This window comes from Branchiostoma belcheri, unplaced genomic scaffold (assembly GCF_001625305.1).
Source record: "Branchiostoma belcheri isolate BF01 breed outbred unplaced genomic scaffold, Haploidv18h27 scaffold32, whole genome shotgun sequence".
Lineage (NCBI taxonomy): Eukaryota > Metazoa > Chordata > Leptocardii > Amphioxiformes > Branchiostomatidae > Branchiostoma > Branchiostoma belcheri.
The window spans coordinates 2,309,133-2,333,281 of NW_017803932.1; the positions used below are offsets into that span (position 1 = coordinate 2,309,133).

The 24,149-nt window shown below is 44.3% G+C and overlaps 3 protein-coding genes and 1 pseudogene across 3 annotated transcripts in view; 3 read left to right on the plus strand and 1 right to left on the minus strand.

The window, feature by feature from the left end:
* Positions 1–6,112, plus strand: part of LOC109474877 (cofilin-like) — an 8,583-nt gene extending 2,471 nt beyond the window's left edge. The window contains exons 2-4 of the mRNA XM_019775340.1: positions 3,609–3,758; positions 4,080–4,249; positions 4,579–6,112. Of these exons, the coding sequence (XP_019630899.1) occupies positions 3,609–3,758; positions 4,080–4,249; positions 4,579–4,735 (477 nt within the window). The 3' untranslated portion in view covers positions 4,736–6,112. The remainder of the gene's footprint in view (positions 1–3,608; positions 3,759–4,079; positions 4,250–4,578) is intronic.
* An 863-nt stretch (positions 6,113–6,975) lies between these two features.
* Positions 6,976–11,308, minus strand: LOC109474882. The gene is made up of 5 exons (XM_019775347.1): positions 10,701–11,308; positions 10,222–10,464; positions 9,854–10,009; positions 9,330–9,611; positions 6,976–7,969 (listed from the first exon to the last, which is right to left on the minus strand). The coding sequence occupies exons 1-5, from the start codon at positions 11,185–11,187 to the stop codon at positions 7,197–7,199; spliced, it is 1,941 nt and encodes a 646-aa protein (XP_019630906.1). The 5' UTR covers positions 11,188–11,308; the 3' UTR covers positions 6,976–7,196.
* Positions 11,309–12,032: 724 nt separating this feature from the next.
* On the plus strand, positions 12,033–16,071 carry LOC109474802 (membrane-associated transporter protein-like). Its single transcript, XM_019775161.1, is given in 8 exon segments — positions 12,033–12,473; positions 13,024–13,231; positions 13,380–13,552; positions 13,819–14,004; positions 14,273–14,791; positions 14,793–14,900; positions 15,112–15,329; positions 15,853–16,071. Coding segments are annotated over 7 exon segments (1,512 nt in total). The 5' UTR covers positions 12,033–12,473; positions 13,024–13,142.
* Positions 16,072–17,345: 1,274 nt separating this feature from the next.
* On the plus strand, positions 17,346–24,121 carry LOC109474847 (annotated as a pseudogene).
* Positions 24,122–24,149: the final 28 nt, after the last annotated feature.

Genomic DNA, 24,149 nt, shown 5'->3' on the forward strand with positions numbered 1-24,149 from the left:
GTTATATTTCAGTCCATTACCATGGTATGGATGAAATATATTGTGTTCCCTCATGTTTCTCCTCCCTTTCTCCCTTTCTCCCTCCTTCTTCTCCTGCCAAACAATCAGAGGGATTCAACTCCGCCATCATTCAGCCAAATGACTTGAAATTTGGCATGGAGGTAGAGTGAGCAAGTACCCCCAGACGTTTTTTTTTTCATTTTTTTGAAACATGCCTTTGAAAAATTTTTATGAAGGTTTTTTGGGGCATTTTTCAACAAAAAATGGATTTTTGGATCCTGAGCCCTGGTATTACAACCAAATGATATGACATTCGGTATAAGGGTACCTTGAACGTGTGTCTACAGAATAGCAGTCATATATTTGGCATACATCACTTCCAAATGACTCATTTGGGGGACTTTAATAGCTATTTTCAGCAAAAAAAAAAGGGCCAAAAGTGCTATACCCGTTCCATGTTCTATCTAAAGAATGGCCGGTTCCATCCATGGAACACGTGTTCCATTGCGGGTTACCTGAGGTCACATTGCACCTAAGTGGTGCGTAATGACCCACACATTCAATTTTATGTGCCTAAGACCTTCAAAATGTATCAAATCTCATCATTGTTAGTTTTTGCATACCTGTAATAAGATTAGTGAAGCTGTCGAGATTCAAAGTACTTGTTGTTGCATCTTTGTTCTCATATACAGTGTTCGAAATACCCGTCTGCAGTCTGCAATTTGCAGATAGATTTTCAAGATTGCAGAAGAGAAAATCTTACAATCTGCAATTTTGCAGAAGGAAAAAATAGGCTCCGGATTCAATAGTTTTCAATTAGCAAAGCAGTGGCGCTGTGAATATATCGAAAACCTGCGCCGCACGAACCTGCCGGCGTTTTCCAGCAGACTGTAATCATGGTAATGGTCCCATATAAGGGAATTTGGGGTCAAAGTTGAACGATTTCGACAAGGCGACGAAAGGCGACGATAACCAAATATGGGCACTCGCCATTTTCCGATGTTAGATTTCGTCTCCCGGGAGGACCCGACAACTGCCTCGGCAATTTTCGCTGAGCATTTCCCAGCAGGCAACACGGCAAAGGAAACATGGCTCCTCCGAAAAACCACACTCGCCTCGGCGTTAATTTGCCGAAATTTCGATGTTTTTCCTTGGTATTTTGCACGATTCAAGCAAAGAAAACAAGTTGATCACATGAACAAAAGAGAAATACAGCACTGGGAACTTAATGGTCCGTTTTGTTGGGCGGTAATTTCTCATTTCGAGTGAAAATTTACGTGCATCACATTGTGACCATATGGTGTAAAATCAGTGATTTTCGGCTCGATCCGAACCAAGCACGGCCCGACTTGTCCTTTATGATTTCTAGATGACTATCGGTACCAAAATACGGGAAAATATTGTTGCAAAATGAGAGAGACGGAGACTAAGGTAAACCTCTTTTATTTGAAGGCTGGATTTTCATTTTCCTGGCAGGCTTCTTTGTATGTAGTGATCATCAGTTATTCAGTAACAACAAATATGGATTTTTGTTCCGGTCAAAAAAAACGGTCCATCAACGTTTCGGTTTTTTGGGACCGGACCGATAAAATTTTACGGTCCGAACATATTTGAAAGAGTGATATTTTGAAGAATTTCAGTAATGCTACAGATTTACAAAGCTATACCGTTATATATATATATATGATGTAAAAATAGGCATTATTGGTTTCAGAAGGTTGTAATATGGGGGCTTGTGTATTTGCAGAAAGTATTTCAAAATTGCAGGACGAAATTTTGACTCTTCTGCAATATTGCAGAGCACTGAAAAAAGTATTTCGACCACTGCATATAGCTACTATTTAATTCATTTATTTGAGAACCTTTGCCAGTTTTGCACTGGGGTAAGTTTGGAATAGTCCACTTTTGGGTGGGAGGGAGATGGACTGAAATATGCTGTATTTGCTCCCAAGCAAATGTCGGCCTTTCTAGTTTCCAGTTGAGTTTTCCCCTTTGCTATATATGCAATTGAAGGATTGACAGTTTATATGGTGTGAGTAAATAAATGCGTGTGAGTCTTATCAGCAACATTTATCACCTACAGTCCTGCCAAACAAAAAGGCTTGGGCAGTGTTTGCACATGTCTATGGACTGCCAGCAGGGGTTGTAACTGATAACAGAATGGATGATGGAAGCCTTCCTTAGCCTTTGGTCCACAAAATGCAAGTTACTAGTAATTTTGCTGCTAAGTGGACTGAAAAAGGCTGGATACCAGGCTACCCAGCTAAGGACAAGCAATTAACAACTACCAATGCTGTAACTGGAAGCCCTACTGTTTGTCATCCCTTAATTATGTTTAGATTAGCCATGAAATGTGAAGGAATTTGTCACTTGGCTGCTTGTTAAAACACCACACATTGCTTCTGCTACATGACTCATGGCCATGACATGTTTGTTTCATTTGATTGAAGCAGATGAAAAGACTATTGAACAAGGCATGGAGTTAGAAGGACTAACTCCATGAACAAGGATAATGATACTGATAGATGGTCAAATAGTCACCTCTGATCCCTTGGAGCCAGAGGTTAAACAGGCTAAACAGATTTAGACATGTTATAAATAGACATCACTTGCAACTTTTCAATGATTACAAAGTGGGGCTTAGCTATAGCAGTAAAAGGGTTGGATATTAGTTTTGCTACACAAAAAGAAATCAAGACCATGGGATGTTGTGCACAGAAGATTGATTGTTCTCCTGCAGTGCATCCTCCCATGGCAGGGGCAGCGGCTCCGAATTCCTTCTCCACCCCTTACCCCTGCCGTATAACATGGCATCTTCTACTCTGCGACCCGATTCCAGGGACACGCTCTCAGCCAATCACGTATCACAGAGAAAATCTTCAACGCACTTTACATTAATATTTATGAGATGCGCTAGCTATCGGAACCAATCATGTCGGCTATTCAGTGACAAATAAAAACAAACATGGCGTCGTCTCGGGAAGAGAACTTTTGCGATGCAGGCCGCTGCGGGCGTCGGCGGGGCGCTAGCGTGTGCTGGAGGCTGCGCGCGGATCCCGCCGAGCACGGGGAAGGTGTTAACTCGGTGACTTTGCCCCACACGGCCTCCCCAACGCGTTAACGGGCTCGTCACCGGGCGGCGGCGGAGTCGCCGGCGGGGAGGGTGACGTCCCTTCGCCGCCCAAGTCAGAAATGGGGTCATGCCAAATAAGGCAAGCTCATGAATATTAATATTCCTGGGGTCGTAGAGTAGAAGATGCCATGTTATACGGCAGGGGTAAGGGGTGGAGAAGGAATTCGGAGCCGCTGCCCCTGCCATGGGAGGATGCTGCAGTGCAGTACCAAGGAAAGCTAGTAGGAGGCCCAATATACATGTAGACCTTGACCTTTGTGTTTCTAAGATCTACCTCCCTGCCATATATCATTACAATCTGTCCTTAGCCTTGAGTTATGCTTGCCAAAGTATGCAGAGACACAGACATACCCAGACGAATCAAAAACAATTCCTCCTTCATGAGATTGTGAGGTAAGGCACTTGTCAACAAGACATGGTGGTCAATGCTCTGCCGTGCCTTCCTAATGTCAGCCCCCATGTTGTCCCCTTGCAGGCTTCAGGTGTGTCAGTTGCTGCTGAAGTGGTTACAGCTTTGCAAGATTTGAAGATTCGCCACAAATACAAGTATGTCATCTACCACATAGCAGGTGGGGAGGTACGGAACCAGGCACTAGATAACATCAACTCAGAAGACAAGAACAATGTAAGTTTCCTATACTGTACATATTGTGTGTGCATAGCTAGTATGTTTAATGGAGATGGTGTGGTTGTACACCCTTCTGATTAATATTGACTAAACCTGCAATTACCTGGTGGCAGGAATCAAGAGGCTCACTGCTGAAGTATGATTGTATTTGGTTATGGTTAGATGTCCAATACTATCAGAAGAGTATATACTTTGTGTAAACATTTATGTTCATTGAATGATACCTGTTGTTGGGTTAAAAAGACGATGTTGTATTTTCATGTTGAACAGTGAGTCTGTGAACTGCTATTTATGGATGACCTTGACCTTTTTTGTCAGGAGTACAACACGGAATATCAAAAGCAGCGCCACCAGGGCTTTGTGGAAGAGCTGAAAGGAGGCGAGCAGGCTAACACATGTCGCTATGCTGTCTACGATTTTTCTATTTTGGATCAAAAAGAAGGGGACACAGCAGCGAGGAAGACCAATAAGATCCTCTTTATTGTCTGGTATGTTGCTTCCTCTTCTTTCTCTAAATTGTGATAATAGGTCTGTAGTAGCCCAAGTCGAGGGCCTTGTCAGGAAATGTTGTATCTTGGGGAAAATGACCCAATTAAATGGTATTTAAGTCCATGGTAGCTGTAGAGCCTAGTTAATGCATTATCCAGTGATGATGACCTAACTGATAATGCACTCCCAACATTGGACTCTGTCTGAGAGGTGTGCTTGGTTGTACATGGCTATACATGATGCTGTGGATCTAATTTATAGTATATCAGGTTCCATGAATATTTCACACAATTATCTTATAACCAATGTTGTTCTTGTGTCAACACAGGTGCCCAGATACGGCATCAGTCAAGGATAAGATGTTGTACGCTAGCAGCAAAGACGCAGTCAAGAAAGCATTGGGGTCTGGAATAACAGAGGTCCAAGCCACTGACCTCTCAGAGCTGTCCTTTGATTATTTCTGGGAGAAGGCCCAGTCCAAATAGACGTTTGGCTTCCATAGTAACAATCTTGCCCATTCTGTAGGGGTGGGCATGTAGGAGTGGTGAGATGATAACTCAACACTGGAGCTGTAACTACAGAAAGTAGCATGGGAAAACATGGGGTGTCAACTCTTGTCCATGAAAATGCACCCCAGAACCATTCAGTAACACACAAAAATGATAGGTAAAATTTCAAACTTTCAGACATTGTTTATGCCATGTTATGTACATGTGTAGTTTATTAACAGCTTTTTTTCTATGTTTGATACCAACTTAAACAAAAGAAGAAGGGGGCATGTCTTTCAGAAGTTACTGTTTGTTAAATCAAGCAAATTCAGGACAGTGTAAAGCTGCTGATTGTATGTGTTCATTTTTTAACGGTCCATACAGAGGGTCACTGCAAAAAGAAAGTTACTAAGAAATATAGAAGTAGGTGGTAAGAAACAAACCGACTGTACCTTCTGCAAGTTTGAAACTATGTGTTTCACTTTGTTTTCAGTATTTGTGCTTATAGTGCCACATAACTTTCCCGATGAATTCTATTGGGATTCAGTTCAATCCTACAAGTAGGTGAGGGATTACCTAACAGTGTTACATGTACTAGGAACTATTGCGCAACGGTCAACTGTTAGAACTGTGGTTTCAAAAGGAATAGAGAAACAGCAGAAATACCTATAGAGTTTGGTAAAGGATGTTTTATGCAATGATCAAAGCCAGTATTCACATGTGGCAATGTTTGGTATCTCGCAGGATGCCTGCCCACCATTTGCCTTTTACTTGGCACAAAGCCTTGGGCTCAAGTTATCTGAAGAAGGAAAGAATTGACATCTATTTACCAGGAAGCTACACGGTCACACCTGTCCAGTTTTACATGTGTTAACCTCAAGCTAGTTGTCCTTTATTCCCTGACAACATAATGTTGTTGGCTATTTATTATGATTATTTAAGGCAGGTAGCAATAATTTGACTCATCTAACTGACATACAGAATGGTAGAACGAGTTGGCTTTAACTGTAAGCCATTTTCAGTTGCATGTTGTATTTTGTTGCACTGCATGTTTGTTGCATACTTAGGTTTTCCAGGGGTAAGTGGCATTGGGAAGGCATGGGACCATGCTTCAATAAAATGTCCTTGAAATTCAGTAGCATTGGAAATGATGTCCCACAGATGTGCTGCTCCCCTGCCAAGTTTTGATAGTAGAGGTTACAAATTCCATGGATGTTGCTGTGATAGTGGTATGGTCTGTCAAGAAGCCTGGTTATTCTGCGGGAGGAAATTTGATGACATAGAGTAATAAGTGTATCAGTCACCTTTGGAGTCTGCTAACAGGGGGACAGTTTACTTATGTATGTCTCAATACAGAGATTACAACTTCTCATTCATGTGGATTGTCATCAATGCTTCAGCCTTTCATATTCTACTCTCCAAGCAGAGGTAAGGGTGTTGTAATAGCTTTTTTGGATACTTTGTCAGGCTTTTAATTTTGTCAGGTTTTCTCTTGGTTAGGCCAGGATTCTGAAAGAAAAGCAGACATAATAGAAATCCTGGATAAACAAGCTATCAATTGAAGAAACAGCCTAACCTGTGGTTGGAGAGAATGATGTTCTGGCTTAGACAACAAGACTTTCTAGTCTCCAAGCAGATAGTCTAGCTTGTTTGTGGGTCTGTTTAGCCAGTTCTTCATCTGCCTGATGATACAGAGGAGAGAAAGACCTGCAAAACAAACCTGGCTGATGCCTCTGCTTGGAGACTTAATACCAATCAGTAATTTGTGCACCCATGTCACAGTGTGTGAGATGTGACTACAAGCAAGGCAATACTCAAAGATAAAACACAGGTCAGAGTAGTAACAAGGTATATCGAGTCATCACTGCCCTACATGGAGAAAAGATTCTTTTAATTCGAGGAAAGGGAAAAGTGGTTTTCTTCGGGAAAAAAGTTGCAATGCGTGCAGTCAAGTGAAAGCAACAAAATGTAAAGATGGAAAATCCCCATTTTAGTTTTTTTTTTTTTTCAGCAAAACTTTTCAAATAAAACATTGAACTCAGATAAACTTTGACAAATCCGATGCAATTGAGGAACTGTACAAATGTATACGATGTACATGCTATTTGAATGTAGGCAAAGCTTCTCGGGCATTAGATAATCAAAATAATAAACAGGAACTTCGAATTCCGGAAGTAACAACTGGACCATTTACATAGCTGAGGATTCTTGACAAAACGAGTGGAACGTTTACTAGAAATATACTCATTATTCACAGCACCTGGTATCACAAACAAAGTGCAGGTTCTCTCTCAAAGACCAAATGTGCATCTGGGGTAGTTGAAGATTTATAACGAACATTCTTTGTGACAAAACGTTATTGTGTTGATTGATTGATGATAATGTCGGATAGAACTCGGTTTCAAACCATTAGCACAGAAGGTGCATTTTATAAATGTGGCATCATAAGATTGTCACATCAGTCTTCTGGCCCAAATACTTGAGGTGCCTCCTTCAGAGCCACGCGGACCAGTTCTTCCCAGTACCAGCGCTTGATGTAGCTCCCGCGTTCCTTCTCTTCTTGTACAGCCTTGGTGAGGGTCTTCTGGATGTCTTGCAGCTCTACCAGACTGAGTCCTTGTGTGTCCGGTAACTCGTAAGATGTGCGATCGGGCACGACAGCGGCAATGTTCTTAAGAACTGGGTACTGGAGAACTTTCGGGGCGGCGGTGTTGAGTTTGGCCCGAAGGGATTCAGCATGAGCGAGAAGCGTTTCCGCATAGTCTCTCTCAAAGTTGAGCTCTGCCCACAACTTGTCGACTGACGACATCACCTCTTCATACTGTGGGTCTTCTGCGTCCTTGTGTTTGGGCGATGGGGTAGTTGTTGAAAGAGACGATCCTCCTCCTTGAGTAGACGTTGTGGTTTGACTGCATGTATCCGTGCCAATGTTGTCGGGTGTTTCCGTCTCTTTTCCATGGACGACTGAAGGACTGTGGCGCTCTGGGACATCGCCTTCTCCGGCAGCAGGACGTTTGTCTGGGTTTGAGGCTGGGAGGCCGAACGCCGAGCTTGTGGAAGACTCTGTGCTGACGTCTGCGGCGTCGCCGGCAGCGGAGGGCGGTGAGCTGTCCTTGCCGCTGTCGGCCAATGGTGCGCCCGGCTCTGTTTCCTGGGAAACATTGATCTTCCCATTCTCCGGTTCTGGTTTCTCTGGCAGCTCCGTCTTGACTGTCCCTTCGGAAGTCTTGTCTGGGTGTAAATATAATAAACACACATTCTTTAAGGCTGTTTTTGCAGACGTATCTATTCTTCAACGTTTGTCTGTCCATATTTTTGTCCATGTTTTAAACAAACGAAAAAAAGTCTGGTGTTTTTGGTAAAATGCACTGATTTACCAATTTGGGCACTTTTCCGTCTGTAGTGGTTTGATAAATAATGATTTTAGAAATCAATCCTATACAGTAAGATCAGTGCCTCCACTTACCTTGACCCTTTGGTGTCTCACTCTCGATCTCCCTCTCCTGATTGTCGGCAGGACCGGACACGTGAAGGAGCGTGACGTCCGTGTGACGAGAGGAACGGTGCGCGTCGTTTGGCGGGACGTCCATGTCTTCGTCGACGCCGAACTTGTCCTCTGTGTCTGCAGTGGCAGTTGAGGCTGAGACGGGGAGGCCGAACGCTGAGCTTGTGGAAGACTCTGCGCTGACGTCTGCGGCGTCGCCGGCAGCGGAGGGCGGTGAGCTGTCCTTGCCGCTGTCGGCCGATGGTGCGCCCGGCTCTGTTTCCTGGGAAACATTGATCTTCCCATTCTCCGGTTCTGGTGTTTCTGGCAGCTCCGTCTTGACTGACGTCCCTTCGGAAGTCTTGTCTGAGTGTAAATAAGATAAACACACATTACATTAAGCGTTTTCTGCAGACGTCTAATCTTCATAGCTTTGCCTAAAGCAAAGTTATACATTTATCCTCATCATCTCTTCCATCTAGAACTGGATTTTAAAGAAACAGACTTGTTTCACTGCTGAAAACGCATGTCTTGTTTAGATATTTCTAATGATTGAAGTAAATGTAGTTAACTTTATTATAGACTGTGAAAATGAAGGTGGGCTTCATGTGCCGTCAAACAAAACTGGCGCTTTGGTAGAATGTATGGTTTTTACCGCCAGTTTGCAGTAAATGACGATGGGAAATAAATGATCAGAGCAAAGCAAGTTAGATATAAGTCAAAGGAAAAGAAATCAAAACTTAAGAAAACAATCTTGTCCAAAAAGAAAATACGACACGTTCAACTCCTCTTACCTTGACCCTTTGGTATCTCACTCTCGATCTCCCTCTCCTGATTGTCGGCAGCACCGGACACGTGAAGGAGCGTGACGTCCGTGTGACGAGAGGAACGGTGCGCGTCGTTTGGCGGGACGTCCATGTCTTCGTTGACGCCAAACTTGTCCTCTGTGTCTGGAGTTGAAGCTGAGTCTGAAGAGTCTGCGATGGAAAACAAGCGAACAGAGCGAGGCATGTTAGATGTAAGTGAAAGGAAAGACTTGAATATTAAAAAAAATTTCTAATTACCAATCCTGTCCAAAAAGAAAATACGACAGTCGACTCCTCTTACATGTACCTCGACCCTTTGGTAGCTCACTCTCGACGCCCATGTCTTCGTTGACACCAAACTCGTCCGCTGTGTCTGGAGTTAAGGCTGTGTCTGAAGAGTCTTGTTTGACGTCTGCGATGTCGCCGGTGACGGATGGTGGACTGCTGTCCGCAGCGCTGTTGTCTGGGTGTGCGACCGGGTCTTTTTCCAGGGAAACTGCCACCGCCTGCAGCTCCGACAGAGTCTCTGGCTCCCCTTGCGCTGATGCCTCAACGGTCTCCTCGGGAGCCTTAGTCACTGAGACTGAATAGAAGAATATAATGCTGTATGTAAACTAGTGTCTGTAAACTAGTGTCATTTTAAACAGGCTCTCTATGTTTGAATGTTCCCACTGGTTGAAATACTTAGTAGCCTTTCTTTCTGGAGTGGGTTGATAAATACTTGCAAAAGGCGGAAAAGGAAACGAGTAAGGCAAGTCATGATCAGATGGAAGTGAAAATAAACTTTAGACACGATATGCAGAAAGAAAACCCGCCTCCTCTTACCTTGACCCTTTGGTATCTCACTCTCGATCTCCCTCTCCTGATTGTCGGCAGCACCGGACACGTGAAGGAGCGTGACGTCCGTGTGACGAGAGGAACGGTGCGCGTCGTTTGGCGGGACGTCCATGTCTTCGTTGACACCAAACTTGTCCTCTGTGTCTGAAGTTGAAGCTGAGTCTGAAGAGTCTGCGATGGAAAACAAGCGAACAGAACGAGGCACGTTAGATGTAAGTGAAAGGAAAGACTTGAATATAAAAAAAAATTCAAATTACCAATCCTGTCCAAAAAGAAAATACGACACGGTCGACTCCTTCTACATGTACCTCGACCCTTTGGTAGCTCACTCTCGACGTCCATGTCTTCGTTGACACCAAACTCGTCCGCTGTGTCTGGAGTTAAGGCTGTGTCTGAAGAGTCTTGTTTGACGTCTGCGATGTCGCCGGTGACGGCTGGTGGACTGCTGTCCGCAGCGCTGTTGTCTGGGTGTGCGACCGGGACTTTTTCCAGGGAAACTGCCACCGCCTTGACCTGGTGATTCTGCAGCTCCGACAAAGTCTCTGACTTCCCCTGCTCTGACGCCTCAACGGTCTCTTCGGAAGGCTTAGTCACTGAGACTGAATAGAATAATACAATGCTGCGTGTAAACTAGTGTCACTTTAACAAGACTTTTCCACATATTTTCACTTTCTTTTCTTCTAAATTGTCCATTGAGAAGTCATTTTCATATGTATCCTTCCCCTATGGTTAGAGTAAAGATTGCTGATTTCGACCAAGAAAATTATCTTATAAGGCCATAAAGGTGTAACATACAAATTCAGTCTGCAAAGGAACAGAAACAGACGTTTCTTACCTTGGTTCTGTGTAGGCTGACTTTTCCCCTCCGTGCCTTCGAGAGTAACGGACGCCTGTAAGAACACTTCCTCTTTCCTCCGCCCGCCTTTCTTGGGTTGGTCCATGATGTACCACCACTTCTGCGGTAAACCGTCCACTGACTCTATTGCGGCTGCAACATCTATGGAGAGCTCACCGACTGTGGTGTCCTTGCAGCGCTTCGCCTTACGGAGTTTCAGAACCAGTTGGTCTGTTGGCGACCCGACAAACTCCGTAGAATGCTCCCAGATCAGTGCATCCGACTTTTTCTTAGCGGTCTGCACCTTGTTCTTGCCATGTCGTATTGTGACTAGGTACTTGCCCTGACTCTGGCGCCCAACTTTGCCCTCGTGGACAGTTACGTTGAGTTTTATCCCGCCGATCTGGCTCTTACTGCCAGGTCTGAGCAATGACAGCACGTGTACCACTGAAAGGAACGCTGACGCCGTCCTGTCGAGAAAACCCATCTTTTCATGGGAAATTCACCTTGACAAAACGCGGAGCTCGAGAGATACGTGCATATCCTCGGTCAACAGTGGCGTTGTGTTTAGTTGCTGTGCTACAGCGTGAATGCTGTTCTGGAACATCAATGACAATCTCCGTAGAACATGAAATTCATACCCTTGACCTTAAGTGACCCCGAAAGACGTCGCCTGAGTAGTGATGCCAATCATTGTGTTTGACTACTATATTTTATAACTAGGCGTAAATTCAGATACATCTGCCATCAAAAATCATTCAATTAAAAAAAGAAGTAAACAACCGGTGAATCTATATGTAAGATATGTAACCGTGCTAAGGCAGCATCAGTTATCTCCCAGCTATTGCCATGATATAGAGGTCATCTTTAATACCTCGTTCAAAAGAGTCTTGTTTCGTGTACATGATTTTTACTTTGTCCAATGAGACCGAATGTTCTGGCGATTAAAATATTCTATATATATGTTGTGTGAAACTTCCGAAGTTGTCGAGCTAAAAACCAAGTCTTGGGTGATCTTTCAGTTTTCCAAAAATACATTTCCTTACATACCCTTGGTAGGCTAGGCCCTTGGTGTTCTGACTTAGATATACGGCCAGACTTGTGTTCCTTGGTTGTTTTGTCCTTGGGTAAAACCAATACACTACGGAGGGTTCTGGTTGGACTAAATTTTAAGTAAAATTGTTCTCAATCCTTCTGAGAATTCAGTCAAACCGTTCGTGTACGGTAGGATAACTAGTCCCCTGTTTGTGCCCTAGCTGTTTTGATTATGATTACGGATTCTGATTAGAGCGGTGGATTGCTCATTCCTTGACAAAGACAAGAGTTGGCTAAGTCCAATTTCTTGTGTTGGAAATTACAACTGCTGAAATGGGGACTGGCGCCATTCTATATCCTTCATGTATAAACTCATCAGAAGTATGAATCATCATCAGCAAAAGAAGAATGTATTGGATATGTACGTTCTTGAAGTAGGGAAACATAGATTGTATCAGTCCATCAAGTGGGCAGTGCGTTTGGACCGTTAGAGACACTTCAGCCATGCGCATTGTTGAAGAGGACAAAGAGATGTAAATTGAGTTAGCATCAGCTTATTGTAGGAATGTTCACCGGTGATGAGACCACAGGTGTGTACGTCACAGTGAGACCTGGGGACTACTGGCAGAGGAGGGGCGGAAGAAAGTCAACCGATCTATACTTGTGTCGTTCTGTATCTTAGCTTTCATTCTGCATGGTGTTTCGTCTGAGAGGAGTACTTACATCACCGGCAAACAGGTATGGTGAACAGTTTGGTTCTGTTCTGTCATCTTCAAGTGTCAGCGTTACCCCCTCCCCTCATACACGAGTACTTAGGATATTGTGGAAACGCCCACCGGACAGTTTTCTATCTCTTGGCAGAGAAATGAAATCTAGCAAACATTTTTCATCGCTATCGTTACATAACATCTTTTCAGTTCGTTTGTTCATGGCCGATATGGACAACAATGCCCCCCACGACAGAAAACTGCACAGAAAAAATGATCACCTGTTCGTGTTGCCAGTTTGAACCTATGGCTACACAATGTTGACATATTTCAGTGAGCTAAGTTAGCTCATACGAGCAATAGTGTCCACCAAAATTCTTTGTGAGCTGAAGAAATAGCAGTAATTCATGAACTAGGGTGAATGATTTATTTGCAAGAGGAGTTACTTCAAATTCATTTATGCATATACGAATGTATAATGATGGAAAATCTTCAATTCCATAAATGCAAGTACTTAAAATGTAAGAAGTATTATAGCCACCAACCATTACTTTGACATGTATTTTTGTTTAACATTTAAGTCCGAGCAATGTCGTTAGAAGATTCAGAGACAACCTGTCTGATTCCGCGGGCAGATGCGTCTCCTTGCGAACGACGTCCAAAGCGCAGCTGCTGGCAACTTACGACGAATAGCACCATCATGCTGGGGAGGGAGCTATGTTACGGGCTGGAAGCCGCGCTGGTCGTGCCACATCTGTTGACTCGTGGAATGCCTACCAACATGTACAGGTGCGACAACAAGAGCAACATAAAAATGCAAATATTAGACGCCTATGAGCAGGCACTCTCTCATTGGTCGAACCACTAATTGCTATGTTTTCATTGGCTGAACTGCTAATTGTTTTGGACGGTGACTATATCGCTCTATTTTTTCCAGTCTGGTGTTTCTGATCCCTCCCATGTTTGGTTTCCTCTTGCAACCCGTGATGGGCTCGACAAGCGACCGCTGCCGGTCACCACTGGGGAGACGCCGCCCGTTCATCCTGACGCTGGATGTGACCATCATGTTTGGACTCATTCTCTTCTTGAATGACGATAACGTAGTGAAGGGTACGTGAAGAGGCTTTTCACGTAAAATGACAAATTACCTCGTAATTACCTGAACTGCACTCTATTTGTAGTGATGGTCGAAAGGTGGCTGTTTAAATTTTAGTAGTGTTGATATTAATTGGACACATCCTGCACAATTGGTCATATATATATTTGGGTCTTCTACATTGTAAAATATTCTGTAGCTTCATTGTGTTTGATGCACCTTCGGTGCAATGATGCCAAAATTTGAGATTTTCCAAGCTGCCAGCACTCGCCGTTTTTAGGTGTTTTCCAACTCCAGGCAGGTTCCCAGTCAGCCACCGTGGTCCGGCTGGTGGTCGCTACTGTTGGGGCGGTCCTGTTCATGTTCGCCGCGGACTCCATCGAGGGCCCGGTCCGGGCATACCTGCTGGACACCTGTAACGCCGAGGACCAGCGGAAAGGGCTGGACCTGCAAGCTGCTTTTGCAGGTAACGTTGTAACGAGACGCAACAGTTAGGTATTTATTATATTGGGATATACATTCGTTCTAGGTGACTCTTGCCCATACCATTGATACTGCTCATACACTGCTCATCTAATAATACACCTACAAGTATGTATAGCTCATGTTTTGGATCCATAATTGTACAACTGTGTGGGCCAAGGGCGGTAGAAACTGAGATGGACACCGCCCTATGCACCATCAGGTGTGGAAAGGACCATAATTTTTAACTTCTTCTAACTTTAATACCACAGGAATCGGCGGCGTACTGGGTTACATGTCAGGAGCTGTGGACTGGAAGAAGCTCGGAGTTCGCCCCGGGTCGGAGGATCTCGTCAGGTTCGGCATCTGCTTCTCCCTCTTCGTGGTCTGCGCTATTCTCAACCTCCTCAGTATTCCCGAGAAGCCGCTAGCGAGGCCCGGACCGTCCGAGAAAAAGGCTAAAGACACCGACAAGGATACAAACGTGCGTGTTCTCACAATCAGCACCGAGGACAGGGTTGGCGACCAGCAAGATACATGGGAACAAGCGGGTGGAAATCGTATCGACCACTCCACGGTCGGTCAAAGTCAAGAAAACGATACTCCAGCGGACGTGCCGAAAGGCGTGGAGAAGAGCGTCAGTATCTCTTTCACTACATTCTTTAAGTCCATCGTCAAGATGCCCGGTCAACTTGCACGGCTCTGTCTCACGCAGCTTATAGCCTGGCTGGGGTTTATGGCTATCATGCTGTTCTCACCGACTTTAGTGGGGCGGCGGGTGTACGGTGGGGGTCCCTGAGGCGGCGGCTGGGTCCGAGGCTAGGCGGCGGTATGAGGCAGGAGTGCAGATGGGGTGCTGGGGACTGACCATTAATGCTGCTGCATGTGCATTCATCTCAGGTGAGAGGTTATCATGAGTTCATATGTGAGGTTATAAAAAATAGTATTTCATATGAAGTGAGAAGAATCCAATGGTCATATAAATATGAATAACTTCCACGAGAACTTGAAGGAAGATTTTCGGTACTAATATTCAAATATCAATACTCCGCGAAAGTCTGAAATCTCTGAATCATAACAGTTTTATGGTGTATCTACATGTTGTCCCCAGGTCTGGCTGACCTTCACCTGGGCCGCCTGGGCCTGAGGACAGTGTACATGGGCGGCACGCTGCTGTTTGCCGTGGGCATGGCGGGCATGGTGCTTCTGGTCGAGCTGACGGACGAGGGCTGGCCGTTCCTACTGCTGTGTCCCGTCATGGGCCTGATGTACAGTACACTCAGTATCGTCCCGTACAGACTTCTCTCACAATATCACCGTAATCCACAGGTAAGGGTCGGTACAAACTTAAGGTGTTCTGGCCTGGTATGGTGTAAAATACGACACATAAGACATATTCAAGGGGTATACGTAGAACTCCTGAAGTGTATACGAAACTGACTTGTAGGGGTAAGCCCTGCGTGCGCACCTCCAGTGATCTACTTGCAGTACATGTTTGTGTGCCTGTTACTTCATGTCAATCTGCGGTGAAATCTCCCCCGCCTTCCTGCCACTCTACTCTATTCAAATACTTCCGTACCCGGAGGTTCGTAGTACTCTCCAAGCAGAGGTTTTGATTTTGGGTTATTTTTTACGCATTTTAAAACTTTTTTTTATCGGACGTTTCTTTTTTGCACTGCCACTGGCAGTTTTTTTCACGTTCAAAATGGGTTGGATGAAAAAATCCCAGTGCAAAAAAGAGACTCCGATAAAAAAAAGCCTAAAACACGCCAAAAATAACCCAAAACCTTGGCTTAAGAGTAGGCTCTTGGTACTTACTGCACTGCCTCATGTTTTTGTGTCCCATCTCCAGTACGTAACTACAGGTACAGACGGTTCTGGGCGGCGGGGGATGGGTGTGGACTGCGCCCTCCTCACGACACAGATCCAGCTCAGCAGGGTCATCATAGGTGCCGTCATGGGGCCAATCGTCAACGCCGCAGGCACCTTGACTGTAGTGGTCATCATGGCGGGAGGCCTGGCGTTCTGTGCTTTCTTAGCTACCGCGCTTCTTGTACAGTACGAATCTTAAAACCCACGAAGTAACGAAGATACCTTCTGATGGCTAGCAGAGGAGGTTTCATGAACAAGTGCTTGGCACAAATATGCACGGGTTGTCTAGCTGTCTACGATGGCCCACAGAGACAACCTTCACTGCCTATGCAAAACATTTCGGCGCCTACGCAAACCATTTCGCCGAACTACTCTCATTACGATTCCGTTTTCGGAATAAGAATTGATTACACACAACAATAGAAAAGCACGAAGCAAAACGGGTAAACCGAAACAAAAAATGCATTTTCGCGTCTCGGTAGGAGGACTTTGATGCCCGCGCGTAGGTACTAAGGCCGACAAGGGACTGTCGATTCTTCCCAAGCCAGGGTGTCACGGCTCTGTGCAGGGTACCCGGGTATGTGCCGCTGAATCACCCTACTCCGCGCAGATCACGAAATTTTCCAGTGACAGTGTGCAGACGGCGTATGCAATGTAATGGCCTACGTAGATGACAAAAGTTGTCGCTGTGGGCTTTCGTACTACTAATACACCACGTATAGCACTTAATAATAATATCATTGTCTGTGTTTATCGATGATACCCATTTGCAACAAGGCAATTGAAAATTAATCATATGAAGCAAGAACTTTGAGTTGTAATTATTGCTTCATAGTTGTAACACTCTGAACACACATCGAGACGTGCTGCTCTTAAAGCGCCGACTAGTGAAAGATAAAGGTACATCAACCACTGACGTCCATTCGCCATTGCAAACGAGCTGCGCCTGACACGGTGCTGCAAATGCCCTGTGCGACAGTTGCACACTGGGAGAAGTTACTAGTATGTAAACTTTGATCCACAGCGGGAGGTGTGTATGTTTTGTCCACCTGGATTCCTCTACAGTCGTTGGGGGCAAAGTAATAGTTGTTAATTAGATGTTTACACCTTCTCTATTTACAGATACAATAAACTACATCCTTCTCGAGGGCTGTGGATAAGATAAAAATGGAACTGTTGTTGGCAGGTCTAAATTCGCCATGCCCACAACGAAAGGCGTTTGAAGGTATAATTTAAACCTACACAACATCCTATATATTCAATAATAGCGTCGACGTGTTCTAAGCTTTCCGCAACAAGTTGAAATAATCGTCTCATGGTGGTGACGATGAATCTGAATTAACATAGTTAACTGTTTTGCAAAGTATTTCATTGGGCTTCGTATTTAAGTTCAGTTTCTTCGGATAGTTTCAAGGCGCCATTTTTTGTAATATATGTTTCTTCTGATATTTATATTTACATTAGTTTCTTAACATTAACTTCTACAAAATAATAAGTCAAAACTCAGAGCGCTCTTGTGCGTTCGTGTACAATTATCGTTTGCTCGGGGACCAAGTCGCCATGGTCGCAACATGAGTCATTGTCGCCGAAAATGCCTTGTCATAAATTTTGGCGACCCTTTTTCCGATTTGCCAGCACAAAGGCAGAGCCCTGAAACGTGTGAACTGAGACTAAAACAGAACTAGTTCACAGCTGTATCCATTACGGATAAATGTCGGCGGCATCGCGTTTGGTGAGGGAAAAGCCTCAAAGCTCTGAGAACTTCCAATCTCTTAATGAAAATTTCCCACTTAGCAGCCAAAGGAGCAGAGCCAAATAGTACTGACCGGGTCAAGCGTGATCACATTCACACTAATTGATCTGTTTTGGTGGAATCTGAGAACTTTGCTCGCATGTTTCCTTTCTCACCACGGCAACCACCCACGTAACAATGAGCTCCAGTCCACGCCTGCGTGCCTGAGGTGAGGAGCAGGTCCTGATTTTCACTTGCAACGAGCATCGTCAACATCGCAGCCGGAAAAGTACTGAACCTTTATGGTAGTGCCCACAACTCTTACTGGAGAGAAATGTAGATGCCCAATGCGAGGGAAACTTCACTTTTTGATCACAGTAAGCCACTGGAGTGAAGACTGAGGTATGTCGAGAAAGTCTACGGGATCCAGGGACGGTAATGAGATGGGCGACAGGAACGCCAACATTTCGATGGCAAACATCTCCGTCCATCCTCAATCGGCGTCCTCGGTACGATCTAAACGGGCTCAGCCGGCCCCTCGCCCCGTGCCAGGCCTAGTCTGAGAGGAAGGCCCTCCCCGAGCAGAAGCGTTCACTGGTAAGTACTGCAACGGCAACAGTAGAACAGAACATCGGGTAGTCTGAATGGCGGAGCCCTGTGATACAATAGGTGGCCTTAAGCTTGTTATCGAGTTATTCGTCGAGTCTAGACCAGACCAGCGATCATCAGTTGCAATTCACGCTAAGCCTTGAAACTCACAGACAAATACATGTACTAGAAAGTATCCTTCCATCTCGATTTAAGACATTAATACTAACCTTCTTTATTCGTTTCTGAACATTAAATTTTGATTTTCACTTCCTTCTAAGCCGTCTTATGAAGCTTCGTGGTGCTATGTGAGGTCAACAATTATTGCGTCAGCACTAAGTGTGTTTCGTGAAAGCTGCCGGTTGATCCAGGTCGTGGGAAAATCAGTCGTAAGGAAAATGGAAGCCACACAAAATTCCCGCGATTTATCTGGCTCCTAACCTGTAGGAGTCCTGAAGTTTAAATTGTAAAAAATCAGTTTCCTTTTACTGCTTTCGTGTTGAAAATTATATCTAGTTGGTTACTTTTAGCATACCGAATGCAAATCAACGGCAAAAGTATTACAATGTCTGTCTCAATGTCCGCACGGCAAAATACTTGGATACACTTGTTGAAATAATGTGTCAGCAAGTTCAAAACTGTGCATTTGGGTGACCTTTGTTCTTCAAGGATCACTGCAACGTGTACAGTTTAGAACTGCAGGTATGCCTTGTTTAGGGCCTGTACACTGAAAGGTCTCTTTGTTCTCTGAAAAATCAGATTAGAATTTGGTCATGTAGTTTGGTGGTATACCCAAATCCATGTCTTGATGGTTAATCTTCAGCCCATATAGAATGACATAAACAAGAGCAACTGTCTTAATTATACTCCCAGAACTTTATATCAAATTCCACTGATTAAAATGAGAAAACGGAAACGCAAGATACTTTTTCAAGAAAAAAGCTCAACTTGAAACAGTCTAATACTGTAGTATTATCAGGGGTTCAGTCGTGTTACAATTGCAAACAATATCACAATTCAATGTGAAACAATTCCTTAAACTCTGTTTATCACAAGCTTTTTTATATTCATTTCGGTGTTTTATTGCATACCATTGTATTGTATTGTATTGTATTGTATCGATCTATGCATTTACCTACTAAGTCTACTCTACCGTACTATTCCAGCCCGGAAGGCTGGCACACGTTCCGAATGGCTGCAGGAGATTTCTTCGAGAAGATGCTGGACGTCATCAACACCAGTTTTAACATCTTCAAGGCCATCCTGACCCGGCTGCTCTTCAGTCTGCACGCCATCATCACCATCTGGCGCACGGAGGAGAACACCGGCCAGCCGCTCTTCTGGCTCTTCTGCCTGCCGCTATACTTCCTCCTGGTAGAGGGCGTCATCACCATCAAGAAGAGGAAGGGGCTGGAGTGGAAATGGTCAGATCTGCGTCTTCAACGCTTTAATTGAAAAATAATACAGTATAGAGGGTCTTAAATATTTGAACATTAAAATATGGACACGTGTAACGTTATTGCCATGGAACAATGAGGTCAAACTTTTTGTAATCAACATCATGGGATGGCTTTCACGCAAAACGTAAATTGAATTACTGACTATAGGACTGTACTATATGTCCTGTCAACTACGAAAAAGTTCATCAACGCATGACCTTAGAAGGGCAATGTTGGCAAAGGAACTGGGGAACCACATTATGTGACAACAAAGGTATTCCCATGAATAAGGATGAAAGCTGAAATCGTTCGTTTTTTTAAAACTCTCTTCCTTGTGCCCATATGATCACTGAAATGTGGTAAAATAATGTAAACATTGACCGATGTTGTCCAGAAGAATGCAGGTCAATAACTGTCATGTTTTTCCTGCCCAGGTTCTGTCCGAGCGTGCTGTTTTATCTGATGTCGGTTATCCCGTCTCTGTGGGTGCTGGAGTTTGACATCATGTACAAGCGGTTCAAGAGTCCCGATGAATGCCCGAAGTTCTTCCCACAGACGACTCCTGACGGGAACAGCACCGAGGTCTCGACCACGACGGTACAGACGACTGTCTTCACCGCCACGGTCACTCCCAACACCACAGCCGGCAGTGATGGGCCGCACTCGTTATTCGAGGTATGTTTGTCAGTGTTGATGTGGATTATAATCATAATTCGCGGTACAGGTTATATCTAAGGCTTTTTGACCCACCCCTGGGTATATATGGTATCAGAACTGACAGAAGGCCTGATCACATTTCCTATGATAACAACCGAAAAACAGCCCCCTGAGGGAAGAAACCTATCGTTATTCGCGTCAGACTTTATCATGCTGTTAGTGTTGATTATCATTATTCGCGTTCGGCTACAGATGTTATAAAAAGAGTGCTGAAAAGAAGAAAAAACATTGAAAGAAGAAATACAGTAGAAACGTGTGTAGCTTCCACTATATGCAGGTCACGGCCCCTCACTCAATTTTCTAGTTTCCTCCCCAGTATACAGGGGTTCCGTTGAACAGTGATTACATTTGTAGCTTTCTTTACGTAATTCGATTTCAGCCGACAGAAGGTGTGTTTATGTTGCGCCAGATACCTGCCTGGCCAGTCGCTATGTTGCTGGGAGACAAAATCCACTTTAGCATGATGTTTTGATTTGACTAGGGTCGTACATAGTACTCATAGTCATACATTTTCGGGTCGTTTCGGGGCCTTTGTGCGGTACGACAAGCAGCGAGGTTCGTCGACCTTCAATATAATCCTTTGTGAAAGGGAGTAGGGTCACCGGTCGTACGATCGAAAACTGCGGGCATTCTTGGGATAGTCGTGTTTGTGTCGTACAAAATTCAACACCCTTGTTACTGAAAGGTGAATCTTTGATCATTGATTTTCACCCTGCTTGAAAATCCCACGACAATAATCGTAGGACTGCCTACGACGTATGTGACTGAAGACAAATTAAAATAAACAAACAAACAAACAAACAAACAAACAAAAAGAACGATATAGTAGTAAATGTACTCGAAATGGCATAAAACAAGCGGTGTTGTTGGGAGAGACTTTGCCCCCAAATTAGTCTCGCGCTAGAACTGACAAATACGGACATGACGGATGGCGAGATTCCTGCCGCTCGGTAACGGCGCCGATCGCGTGGAACCCGCGCTATAGGACAGGCCACTGGCGCCCATCCAACAGACTCCGTGGCAGGCCAACTTCGTGCTGCAAAGACCAGCTCAACAATATCGGATAAGACCAAACAACCCCAAATATTAAAGTACAGCTTAGTCACCGCTCAAACACTACATGTCACTGTGTGAGAATTTGCCACCTGTGTTTTGCCGAACAGGTCTTCCCTCTGGACGACTCGGCCTGGGTGCTCGCCCTCCATCAGACGATGTTGTGTATCTTAATCCTGGGTCGATGGATGCTGCCCAAGCCCGGTGACGTTTCCAGAGACCAACTGTCACAACTGCTACTCGTGTACTTCGGCATAGCTGCAGACATCCTCGGTGAGTGGTAATAGATGTAAATTATTGATAGTGATATCAAGAGAGATATCTAGAAGAGATATGAAGCCTTCGTAGCATGTATAGCATCCAAACCGCAACATACTTTAGCTGTCGAGTCTCTTTCGGTCTCTCAGCAAATCGAGGAGAGTGCGAAAAAGACTCCAGGCTGCTAAGCCTTTGGGCCAGTGTATAACTTTATTGTTCTCCTTCAGAGTTTCAGCTCGAGTCAGTAAAAGAGGAGGCCGTGAAGTGTAACGAAGTTCTGATCGTGGTGGTGATGGTATTCTGGACGTGGAGCCTGATCCAGTTCACTCTGGTTCTGACAGCCACCAAGACGGGGCAGGTGGTGGAGGATAACAAGCTGGACCGCATCAACCTGCACGGCTGCTGCGAGTCCGAGGTAGGGATTAGACCAACTCTGACTGTCCATTACAATTAGCAGTTCGACCAATGAGAGAATGGCAATTAGCGGTTCGACCAATGAGAAAATGGCAACTAGCGGTTCGACCAATAACCGCAAGTTCGTCAAGTAGTCGTATCTTTATTTTCTTATTTTGCACTTCTTTCTTTTGTTTTGTTTTGTAGTTCTACGTTTTTACGGAGATGGGCTATAGGGTTGGTTTAAAAGGTAGACGACATTCTTTCCAACTTAAAAGTAATATACAGCTTGTTCGGTAAGTACACTTACCGAATTGTTGATCTATGCTTCGACCTCCTTCAGTGAGTGGATTTTTTTCTCCGGCAGGTTTGGTCCATCCTGGTAGCCATGTTGATGCAGGATTTCCCGTTCCTGGTGGTTCGCCTGTTCTTGATGATCCAGTACAACTCCGTACATCAGATGATGATCTTCTTCACGGCCAAGAACATCCTGGTGTTGATGTTACAGGTCAGTCTGACATCTTTGACATAAAGACTATTCTTAAGAATTGTTGCAGAGGTATTGTTGTGAGTGTGTTTGTTCTTGTGTGTTTTTGCTTGTGTGTTCGTACAGGGAATTCCCTAACCACCGACCACAAAAGGTTAGACCCAGGGTGTTAGGCCCCAGAAGGCCGGGTGCCAGTGGGAAAATGCTTGGAAAAAAATTATGAATAATGAAAAAAGAAACCAAGAAATTCACAATAACTAAATATGTCTGACGAAGGCATGAAATCTCCAACTTCATGTTTGTTTTACTTCTCTAACGTAACCTAGTGGAGTGAATGTCTGGTGTTCTAGCAGTATAGTACGATGAACCCGTGTTCGTGCATTTCTATCTTGTGTAGACTTACCGCTGGTACGTACTGATGGCCGAACGGAGGGCGGAGCGAGAGCAGCTGGTAGACCAGGGGAGGAGACACAAGGAAGGGAAGAGCGCCCGACCCTGGGAAACCCGACGGGTCCATAACTGGATAGATGATGCCTGCTGAAGGAAACCCACATTGCCACCTTATTACTAACAATGGTGTAAAACTTGTCTTACATGTAATGGCATCATACATGTATGTCCTACCGAGACAGTTGTAAGGCAACGTTTACTAATTCAGGACGATCTAATTCTGTACGACATTTTATGTACGATGAACGTGACGTTACTTTCCAAGTAATGATGAGCGAGCTGTTGTTTTTAAAGTCTGCTGTTACAGCCTCAACAGTGGGCTTCTTGGCTGGGCCTTTGTTTTAGAAGGCTTTGCTGTCTTCTGATGGTTGCATAACCCGGGTACTGATGTACAAGCGGAAACAGACCCAGTCAAGAAGCTTCCCATTGAAGCTATGCTATTAACGATCTGCTTTTATGGCCTGCGTGAGTACTGTACGTCGTGCGGGGTATATATTTTGAGGCGATTGACATATTGTAAATCATGCTCAAAATAGAATAGATTGCAATAGATACATAGCCTTGTACATAACATATAGGAAGAATTTAAGCTCGAGCGAGCAAACAATGTATAATACATGTACCTAGTTCCTGAAAATCACCGGAAAGAGTTCTATTGTTGCAATAGCATAGGAAACCGATAGGGGTCCACGATGAACTTTTTATTTAGTTTGCCAGACACTTACCAAATATCATGATGGTCCATAGCTTCTCCACTGAGAAACTTGGCGAAGTTAATGCTATAACTGCAAATACTTGGGATAGCCAGCAGTGGTGTCACAAAGGCTATGGGTGTGAAAGGTGCTTGTGGAAATAGGTCTGCTTTGACTACGTACATGAAACACAGGTTAGTATTCAGTCCAGGCCCACCACACTTTCAATGTACGTCTTTATCTTCACAACATTGGCAATCACTACTTAATTCTAAATTCCTATTTAGAACTGTCTCTAAGTTCTAGTCTACAAAGAATTTTTGATCTGCAACACATGTATTGCAATTTTTTCCTTTATTGATGTAGATCATAATGTGGTCCAGGGTGGATATAACACTTTAGCCTACAATGTTTCATACACAAGGAAGTTAAAAAAAAAAGAACAAAGACAAAGAATAGATGGACCCA